General features: G+C 39.3%; 1 protein-coding gene across 1 annotated transcript in view; it reads left to right on the top strand.

Moving 5' to 3' along the window:
- RAB3GAP2 (RAB3 GTPase activating non-catalytic protein subunit 2) overlaps window positions 1-11,413 on the top strand; it is a 118,887-nt gene that overhangs the window by 21,023 nt on the left and 86,451 nt on the right. Inside the window, exon 2 of the mRNA XM_004699908.3 lies at window positions 954-1,018. Coding sequence (XP_004699965.1) covers window positions 954-1,018 — 65 coding nt within the window. The remainder of the gene's footprint in view (window positions 1-953; window positions 1,019-11,413) is intronic.

Below are 11,413 nucleotides of genomic sequence, written 5' to 3'. Positions count from 1 at the left end.
CTGTCCTACGTCTCCCCCCACCCTCTTCTCTGCTGTCCATCCCCCAGGGAGGAGGCTATACGTAGATTCAGTTCCCCCTTTCCACCCCACATTCTCTCCACCCTCCATTCATCGCCACTCTCACCACTGGTCCTGAAGGGGTCATCTGCCCTGAATTCCCTGTGTTTGCGGTTGCTATCTGTACCAATGTACATCCTCAGGTCTAACCAGATTTGTAAGGTAGAATTGGGATCATGATAGTGGGGGGAGGAAGCATTTAAGAACTAGAGGAAAGTTATATGTTTCATCGTTGCTACCCTGCACCCTGACTGACTCATCTCCTCCCCACAACCCTTCAGTAAGGGGGTGTCCAGTTGCCTATATTTTATTTGAACTTTAATTCTTCTAATTTATTTGAAGTTGTTTATATGAAATATCTAATACTAGCTGAACAAAAAATATTTTTTCTTCATCTTTTTATTAAAGTATCAGTATGAAATTTTAGGTGCATATTTTTGTCATTGTGGGAGAAAGATATGACTCTTAAAGCGTTATGGTCTTAGAAATACACAGGGGCAGTTCTCCCCTGTCCCATAACCACTGAGTCGGAATGGACTCAAAGGCAGTGAATGTGAGTTTTGAGTACATTTAATTTGTTAATGTCTTAAGTAACAAACTTTTTTTCAGCTTTAGATTTGTTAACAGTTATATAAATATGGCCAAACTTGGTGTCCAGTACCTTAAGATTTCAAAGAAATCATAGTTTTTCTCAGCTTTGGAAATTCAACAGATCAAATCTTTCCTGGTTACCTTTATGATGCATAGTAAAATCCTAGTGTAATACAATTTACATAATTTTCTTCATCACCATAGCATTATAAAGGAGTTGATCTTGTGTTTAGAGAGAAATGTCTTTAAAATATATTAAGCCTTCTATTTCATGTAAGTAAGCACTTTAATCTTTTTAAAAATAGGTAAATCAACCAACTGGGAAGGTGATGGTTTGGGAGCGTGGGAAGAAACAGAATCCCAAGGACCTGTAAGTCTTTTTAAATATATGCATGCTTTCTGATGATGGCTTTGACTCCCTGATCTTCCACCGGAGTGGTGATAGAGGTTAATGTATTAGCCTGCTAACCCAGAGGGTGGAGATTTTAGGCCACCCAGAGGCACTGCAGAAGAAAGACCTGGTGACCTACTTCAAAAATCAACTGAACTGGAAACTCCTAGTTCTTTTTGCTCAGATGTGTCCAGGGTCTCTGTGGGTTAACATTAACTAGATAGTAACTGGTGTGGTTTTTTTAGTTTTGTTTTGGATCTCCCAATGCAAAAGATATTCTTTTGCAATGATGGTATCAAAATTGTCTCCTGGATCAAGGAGGATCAGTGGACAGGAATCTTTAAGGTCCAAAGGACTCCATTCCTGACTCTTCTCTTACGCTGGTAATGAGAGCCACTCACCTGCTTCTGAGATGGCTGGTTTGATCCCCAGCATATGGCTATCACAATTAACTGTTAACAGCTACTCACAGCTGAGTCATAATCCAATCAATACCTTTTCCTACCTTGCCTACCCCCATCAGGAACTTGAACGCTGTTTGCTGGGAAAAACAAACAATCTTGACTAGTAGAGCCATATTAAAATAACTCACTGCATTGCATTGCAATATCTTAGGATATTTTCAATTGTGAGTAATGTAACATTTAACATAAACCAACTTAACAAGCAAACTTAGTAGCTCACATAGAAAATGTCTAGAGGTAGGTTGGGCTCCCAGTTTGATCATTGACTCAGTGTCATCAAGTACTCTAGTTCTTTCCTTCTGTCTATTCTCCCATCTTGGCTTCGAAGATTTGTTCTTTTCACAGATGTCATGTGGCAGCCAGGAGCATTTGGAACGACTTATTTGTCATTCATGTTCTGAAGGAGAAGACTGGGTTTTCCATGATTCATAAGCCTGTGACAGGCCTTGCCTTCTATTGATTATTGCTCATTTCTAACCCAGTCACTGGCAGGAGATAGGAGATTTCATATAACCATTCCTTAGAATTTTGGTGGGTATGAAGGGTCAGCTTGTCCTGTGGCTCACAGGAGTTGATACCTGAGCAAAATGAAGATTTTTAACAAGGGGGGGGAAAAAGACAAAATGCATACTGAATAGGCATGTCTATACTTGATACTGGTTTTCTAGAATCACATTACTTTTGTAGTGTATTGTAATATAACACATGGTATGGTCTAGTTTACTCTTGAACCTACTGCAAAATTTTAGACTCTAAGGACAAAGACTTGCTAGCGACTTGCTTTGTTGGCCAGTTTTCTGCTAATTACTGGGAAGAGTATGAGAAAATTAATGTATTGTGAATCCATAGAAAACATTTTCTGTCTAATATCAAGCTAATAATTTTTGTTTGTTGTGAATATGGACAGTTCTCACTTATTTTTAAACTCCAAGTAACCTTGAGCTTTTCTAAATCAGCTTATAGACATTGTATGCTAAAGTAGACACCTGCTTTTACAATCTCAGAGGAGCTTTCAGTGTGGCAATGGCTATATAGAGAGTAGTACTATTGTAGAATTGTGGAGATAGGGCATTTATTTACAGACTCAGATGCTGCCCTGTTAATGAGAACCTTGTTCCCATTCAATATTCCTTCTGGAATAGATTTTTTTTTTTATAGTTGGGAATTTTCAGGTGAGGCTAGTTTTTTTTTGTTTTTGTTTTGTTTTTAGTATCTCCTATTTCTTCCCAGGTAATTTTAAGGGCATTAGTTTTGTCATGTGTGCCACAGGCTTGCATTTCAGGTTATTCACTACATGCCTTTAGAACAGGGGTGGGGAACCTTTTTCTGCCAAGGGCCATTTGAAGGACACATTGATCAAACATTTAATTATCTCACCCCTAAGTGATGGCTGACATGACTTCTCTTCGGTGGGGCGTGTGATGTTAACTGGTTTTGATGATTTCATGGGCCTTATTTAACTTGAGCACCAATCTTTCCCCACCCACCCCAGCTTTAGAGCATGCTCTTTCATGTTACGCTAACCTCACAGAATAGAAAAGGATGGAGATCAGTACAAGATGGGGTCAGAGAAGCAAAGCTGCAAATTTGGAGCTCAGAAACCACATTATGTGATTATACGGTTTTTAAAGCTCACATGGGTGCTCTGCAGAATAGCTGTAGTAGGTCTTATCACTGTACTTCTCAGACTCAAATACCACAGGACAGACTATTTTACAGTTTCACTTTGATGTTGTACTGTTGCAGCTGATTTTGAATGATGTGGACAAGGAAAACAAAGTGTAAGCATTAACAGATGTTCTTATAGGTGGGCAAGGATGTCCTAGGACCTCATAAAAATTAAAACTTTTATTCATCAAAAAACTTAACCAAAAAAAGTGAACATACAGCTCTACTTAAAATATCTTTAGAAACCATGTACCCTATAAGAACCTATAACCAAAGTAAATATAAAAATTTGACAATTTAAGAACAGAAAAACAAATAACCTAGTCATGACCAACTTGCTGCCACTGTGCTGATTCCAACTCATAGTGATCCTATAAAGGGTTTCTGAGTCTAAATCTTTATGGGAGCAGACAGCGTCATCTCTCTCCTTAAGAACACCTGGTGAGTTTGGACAGTCAACCTTGTTAGCACATGTGCTTAGCAGCCCAAGAGACTAAGGAAAATATCTCTGAAGTTTGAGTATATGATGATGGGAAAAATCACTTAGATTAAGGGTAGGGTAGGGTAGGGTCGCACAGCCCATTAATATAATTACTGACATTCTATTGTACACCTATAAAGAGCTGAATTGGAAAAAGTATAATATATACAAAGGGCTTCAAAAAATTTGTGGGAAAATACCATTATTATTTAATCCCGTCTTTCCACAAATTTTTGAAGCCTCTTTGTATGTTCTGCTATGTACATATTTTTTTAAAAACAGCATCAGAAATACAGTATAAAGAAAAACATAGCTTCTTTTTGTATTAGGACTCTTGGAAATCTTGTGCAGTTTAGATACAACACTTTCAGTACTTGTACTATCCGTTGTTATGGGCAACTCCTGGTGCATAACAAGAATCAGAATAAAGGATGAAAGTTTTCTGAGACACAAGACACATGCTTTAGTTTAGGTAACAGAGGCTGTCACCTGGTCAGACTCCTAAAGGAACTTTCTATTCCATCATATTAGGAGTAGATAACAAGCCCTAAAGCTCTCCTCCCCGAGAGTCACACTAGCAGGTCATATTCATATGAAAGTGAGGCTAGAGTTGGAGAAGTAGAATATCCTCGAAGGCTATAAGTATAACAGTTAGGTTCTCCATCCATTGATATTGGGTTGAAGCTAATGTGACAGGGAGAATGCCACCACCACCACCCACTAAAAACAAAACAAAAAATTCATCGCCATTGAGTTGATGCCAACTCGTAATGGCCTTGTAGGACAGAATAGAACTGCCGCATGGGTTTCTGAGACTGTAACTCTTGATGGGAATAAAACGCCTCCTCAGCTGGTACTTTTTCACAGCCCAACATAGCTCCCAATGTAACCTGGAGAGGAGAGTAAAGATGTTTTTCTCGGTCGGCCTGACACTAGAGATGCTCTGTGTGTGTGCGTCAGCAGTGCTGCAGAGATGAGTCACAGACTCGGTCTGACTGAAGTGCAGCTCTTGCCACTGCAGGCCTAGTGGCTGTTTCTGCGTCCAGCAGAGAACTGTGAAAACACTAGCATATTTTATCTCTAAAAGTTGGTGTTAGCACTTTGAGAGTAGTTTATTCTTACTTTTATGTAATCAGGGAGTACCAGGGTCTGAGTGAGGCTTTTTTTTTTAAGAGAGAAGAAAGCTTTTTAGGGCTTATCTGATTCTGGGTTGGCAGCTATAATAAACTCATCAAAAACAAACTCGGTGCCGTTGAGTTGATTCTGACTTGTAGCAGCCGTATAAAACAGAATAGATAGACTTGCCTGTGGGTTCTCAAGACTGAAACTCTTTATGGGAGTAGAAAGCTTTATTTTTCTCCCTTGGAATGGCTACTGGTTTTGAACTGTTTGGCCTTGCACTTTAGCAGCCCTACATGTAAACCGCTTTGCGACCAGAGTTCTTTTCAGTTATAATAAGGGCTTAGTAAGTGAAGAAAATATATTTTGATATTCACTATCAGCAAGAGCCAGCTACCTTCCAGAAAGTATACTTCTGTGGAACTGGGAGGCTCAGAGATGGTTGTAGAAGAGGGCAAAAGTCTCTTACAGGTAGGTATGCCCAAGGTAATATCTATCCATGTCAGCCATAATGTTCATAAGTGGATAACTGAAAAGAATAGGATTGAGGGAGCCCTCTATTACTTACCATTAAATACAATGACAGACTGAAAAGGCAGCAAAGCAGGCTTGTGATGCAAGAGAAGGCAGAACAAAGATCCTCCTCTGTACAGACTTAGGTTTAAGCAGGTGATGTCATGATTGGAGAGTAGTTTACTTATGGAATTGGAAATGAGGTAGTTGTACTACAACATCTATTGATTGACAGTCCTGTAACATACAGTACACAGCTTTGATCTTTTTTCTACTAGGTGATAAAAGGGCTTTCAGCTGTACTTCTGTTTTACTGTAGTACGAAAGTGATGATTGGGAGGCATTTGACCTTAACTTCATGTGATATAATGGAAATTGAGGCACTTTGAAAATTACAAGGCTTGCTTTAATTTTAACTGATGAGGTAAGTTTCATGGCCAAGGGTAAGAAGTAGAGTTGAGGACTCGTGGGCAGTGGTGGAAGATAATAGGTCCTGGGTTAGGGTCTTCCGTGAAAATAGACAGCATGGAAAGTTCCCATTCAAAAGAGACTGAAATTTGCTTCATCTGTACAGAAAAAGGTATAGTCCAGTTTACAGAAGCAGCCATGATGTAGCAGATTCACAAGGAATGAGAACAGGTCAGATAGAGGCCCTGTGATGTCCTGTGCATTTTAAGAAGCTTAGCAGCATCCATGTCCTCTACCCACTAGGCACCAATAGCTAACATCCATCCTCCCCATCCCTAGATGTGACAAGCAAAATGTCTCTACATATTTCCAAATATCCCCTGAGGGGAGAGCCCTTGAGATTCACTGGGCTAAAACCCAGACAAGAAAGTTGTTGACTTTTGGCCTTTGATTCAGGACCTGCTGTGCTTCCACTACTGCCTCCAAGTCCTCACTTCTGTACTTCTTAACCTTGTACCAGCATGTCAGTAGTGTCAACATACAGAATCCCCGGTCTAGCCCGGAGTTTTTCATAACTCTCCCAGTAGTTCTGCTTTTTTTCCTCCCCTTTAAAAAAAAAATTGCACCTGTTTAGAGATTCAAAACTTTTTATCTCTAAAGCCATTAACTTCCTTTTAGTAGATTCTAGTCAAGTGACGTACTAGCCTGAGAAGTGCAGTTAAAGGAGTGTGTGCCCATAAACAAAGATGAATTTAAGTTACTCCCATTGTAGTAACCTAGCATATCATGAAGAACTCCATCTCGTTTCAAACTGCCTTTGTCCCCTGCTGGCAGTTAGTGCCCCTTCTTTCCCTCTCCCGGCTCTCCCAACAAGACCTTGACTCTTCTGGGGTATCTCCAGACCCTGCCTACCCAGTTAGCAAGAAATGTATATTATCTTGCAAGACCTTGAATTAGCACCCGCAGCTGTGCTGTTTCCTGCCAACCTGATAAGAATGTAATGGCTAGAATATCCTTCCCCTTGAACAAGCCCCCTATTTTGAACTATCAAAAGTCTGGCATTTCTTTTCTCTTGATCAAGAGGTTTCCAGGAGCTAGCCTATTCTTGGACCAGCTGTTTAATAAAGGCTTTACATATTAATATAGTGGTGTGGTTGTTCTCGGCTGTTTACAACACCGGGTGTTAGTCACACACCAACAAGTGGTCCAGGCTCCATGGTAGTGGTATGTATGTCCACATGCTTTAAGGCCGACTTGTTTTAGTGTCTCCAGGAAGTCAGCTGCCACTGCTTCTCTCGCTGGTGTATACATCTTTATTGTAGTTCAAATCTGCACTCAGGGTAGTTTTCATTGAGTGAGTCAGATATTAAATCAGGGAGGGTTGGACTAGTAATAGATGGAGAAGCAATTTGAGGGCTTAACTTTTGTTAAATATATATGTATATTGTGTGGTCTCTCCCCATCTGGAGCAAACATGAGTGAGGAAAATAGGAGACATGGAAGCATTTATTCCCATGAGTTAATAGACCATGTGAACCTGAGCCATCATGACCCTGAGCCTGGAAGAACTAGATGGTACCCAACTACCACTGGCAACTATTCTGAAAGGGATCATATTAGAAGGTCCTGGATAGAGTATGAAAAACAGGAAACTCAAAATCATAAGAAAGATCAGACTTGATCAAATAGACTGGTAGAACCCCAGAGACTATGGCCCTTAGCCACCCTTCAGACCTTGGATCCATGGCTCAGTTTTCAACCAAACAATATTGTCCTGCCATGGGCAATAACAGTAGGAAGATATGCAGTTATTATAACAATCAGCTAATTGAGTTAAAAAGGGCAGCATTTGTTTAAGACCACTATTCGAAGCAGGAAAGTTGGAGGAATGAAAAGAACCGCAGAGATGAAGTAGAGTAAATGATGTTACATTGTGAGGATTGCAGTCAGTGACTTGAAACAAAATGTATGAATTGTTCAATGTAAAGCTAATTTACTCTGTAAACTTTCACCCCAGTTCACAATAAAAGCTTTATAAAACAGTGCTTTCAACCTAGACTTCTTGAGTGTTGCCCATATTTACTCCCATTTCAGAGGCACCTAAGCCTACGGATAATTTTGTCTGCGCAGCTGGGGTTGCTTCTTAGCTTTCTTCCCCATGTTTGTTGGTGTTGGCTTCTCCAAGTCACCTTTATTCATGGTGACACTGTGCACAATGGAAGTAAATGCAACTTGCACCATCCCCATATGATCAGTTAAAGATCAGACTAGTGTTCACTGACTGATTTCTGCAAACAGATTGCCAGACCTTTCTTGCAAGTTCATCTCAGTCTGAAAGTGCAGCATCATAGCAACACACAGGTCTCCATTGATGGGCACATAGTAGCCCCCACTCTCAGGCACATTGGCTGAGAATCAAATCCTGGTTTCGTGCATAGAAGGTGAAAATTCTGCACTGAACCACCAGTGACACGGCACCAGTTTAGAGATTTGTTTTTGTTGTTAGGTGTCATCAAGTCAGTTCTTACTCTAACAACCCTGTCTGTGTACAACAGCAAAACATTGTCCACCTTGGTGAGCATAGAAGTTAGTAACTACAAAATTATTTACCACTTACCCATCTGCTTTTTAACTCAGTCATTGTAGCTTTTAGCCTCTTGTTCTTTTCACTCTTACTGGTTTTGCTTTTATAAAAAATCTTTCACTTCTTTTTTTTAAGTGGGGTTTTGGTGCTGAAAGTAGTGAAAGTAAAATCCATGTGTTTAATTAACCATCTTTTGTTTAATTAACCATCTTTGACTAAAAGCCATTTTATACTGTATTTTTACACACTGCACCGTACCATTTAATGTCATTAATTTTCTTTTTTTAATATGCTTTTAAATATTTTTTCTTATATGCTGTTAAAACATCTTTCTTTTCCAGTAATACCTAATACGGCATTATATAAATGTACCGTGATTTGTTTAAGCACCCTGTTTGTTTACTCTTTGAAGCAACTTTTCAACAAACACCTCTACACCCACTGTGCATCTTGGAGTACCTGTAAGCATTTGGTTTCTCATTTGAGAGACTGCCACATTTCTATCCCAGCTCTGCCACTTACTGTGCAGCCTTGGGCATGTGATAGAACTTCTGTGAATTGAGCTCCTGATTTGTAAAGTGGGACTATTGGCAAATATCAAATGTATAGGATTGCTACAAAGATTGAACGAGTCCAGAATAATACCTAGCACATTGTAAAAAACCCCAAAACTAAACTCGCTCTCATCGGGTCAACACTGACTCACAGTGACCCTATAGGACAGGGTAGAACTGCTCCTGTTAGTTTCCGAGACTAACTGTTCACAGAGTAGCAAACCCAGTCTTTCTCCCAAGCAACAGCTGGTAGTCGTAAACTGCCGACCTTGAGGATTGCAGCCCAACGTGTAACCACTGTATTAGTTATTTTTTATCCTTAAGTAATATATTCCTAAAAGTGGAATTGCTTAGACAGAATGTAAATACATTTAGCATTTTGAAATAGTTAATGATGCTTCTGAAAAATTGCTCCAATCTCAATTTCAAAGACCTTTCTCTGCTCTCCATATTTCTTTTCTTTTTGTTTTTAAATCATTTATTGGGGCTTGTACAACTCTTATCACAATCCATACATCCATCCATTGTGTCAAGGACAGTTGTACATTTGTTGCCATCATCATTCTCAAAGCATTTTCTTTCTACTTGAGCCCTTGGTATCAGCATCTTATTTTTTCCCCTCCCTCTCCCAGCCCCTCCTTCACGAACCCTTGATAATTTATAAATTAATATTATTTTTTCATGTCTTACACTGTCCGACATCTCCCTTCACCCACTTTTCTGTTGTCCGTCCCCCAGGGAGAAGGTTATATGTAGATCATTGTGATCGGTTCCCCTATTTCCCCCACCTTCCCCTGACCTTCTTGGTGTCTCTACTCTTATTACTGGTCCTGAGGGGTTTATGTGTCCTGGATTCCCTGTGTTTCCAGCTCTTATTTGTACCAGTGTACATCCTCTGGTTTAGCGAGATTTGTAAGGTAGAATTGGAATCATTGATAGTGGTGGGGAGGAAGCATTAAAGAACTAGAGGAAAGTTGTATGTTTCATTAGTGCTATACTGCACCCTGAACTTGCTCAGCTCCTCCCCGTGACCCTTCTATAAGGGGATGTCCAGTTGCCTACAGATGGGCTTTGGGTCTCCACTCTGCACTCCTCCTCATTCACAATGATACAATTTTTTTGTTCTTTGATGCCTGATTAACCTGATCCTGTCGACACCTCATGATCACACAGGCTGGTGTGCTTCTTCCACGTGGGTTTTGTTGCTTCTCAGCTAAATAGCCACTTGTTTATCTTCAAGCCTTTAAAACCCCAGATGCTTCATCTTTTTTTTTTTTTTTTGATGCTTCATCTTTTGATCTCTGCTCTCCATATTACAGGACAAACCTGCTCTGAACCCAGTTTGCCCTGAGAGCATTTTAATTTGGCTGGAACAATTTGTTCATTCTCTCTCTCTCTCTCTCTCTCTCTCCCCCCCCCCCCCTTCCCTCCCTCTCTTTGGACCCCCTGCCAAGTGTATAACTTCTTTTGAAAATTAACTATCTAGCAATGTTGTGTCCACATTTTTCACATGGCAGCAAAGGGCTTGAGCTAAGATAATAAGTCTCTAATTTAGTCAAAACGGATAGGCTTATGCCAGAGTTAATCCCCTACATTATTGCTCTCCAATATGAGACCTGTGAGTTCTTTTTTATCACAATACACATTTATTTTGCAGTAATGAAATATTTCTCTATACCCATTGTGTTGGTTATCTGGTGCTAATATAACAGGAGTATCACAAGTAGATGACTTTATCAAACAAGTTTGCTTTCTCATGGTTTCTGGGAGGTTTTTTTCCTCTGTTGGTTCTTGGGGATGGCCTTTGTTTCACTTTCCTTGGCGTTCTTCACGTGGTATGGCATCTATCTTTCCCCTTCTGGGCTTGCTTATTAATCTCTCGTATCTACGTTAGATTGATTTCAAATACACCCGATACTGCTGTGTTCATAATCATAGCAAAGAAAAGCTTTCCCCAGTGGGGTTATAACAGCAGGTTAGATTATAACAGCTAGGATTTACTGCAAATAATTCGTGGAGCCTGTTCAGACCAAAACATTCATGTTTCTATTAAAATAAAGGACTTCAATCTCTGCTAGTTTAATGGGTATGGAAGGCCATTTCAGTGTTTTAATTTGTACTTTCTAAATTATGAAGTTGATCATCATTCATACATTTTTTTGCTTCTAAATCTCATTAGAAACTACTATCCTGAACTCTTAATAGCAATTTAAAATTGAAAGGACTTAAAATAGCTGATTTGTCTGTTCTGATTTATAATGGATGTTAGTTGTTTCTTAATTGTTGGTCTTGTACAACTAGATATTAAAGTTTTAAGCAGGAATTGGTTCATACATTCTTGTACCTTGTACTCCATTGCAACTAAGGGAGAATATAGATTTTAGTATTAAATAGTTCAGGAAAAAGAAATGTGGTTTTTTAAAAGGCTTTGTTTCCATTGTAATTGTTTGTGAAATGTATTTTTATGAATAATAAATGTGTTATTACATAAAATTCCTGGATTACAAGTAATATAGAATTAATCCTACTTGAATTGATTGTTTAAATAAAACTGTAAGAGTTACTGAATTATAGTTAACTTCC

The sequence above is a fragment of the Echinops telfairi genome, unplaced genomic scaffold, assembly GCF_000313985.2.
Source record: "Echinops telfairi isolate 266 unplaced genomic scaffold, ASM31398v2 ScPeMD7_7424;HRSCAF=8462, whole genome shotgun sequence".
NCBI lineage: Eukaryota > Metazoa > Chordata > Mammalia > Afrosoricida > Tenrecidae > Echinops > Echinops telfairi.
Note: the sequence above shows the minus strand (reverse complement) of the source record. Positions and strands in the feature narration are given on the sequence as shown.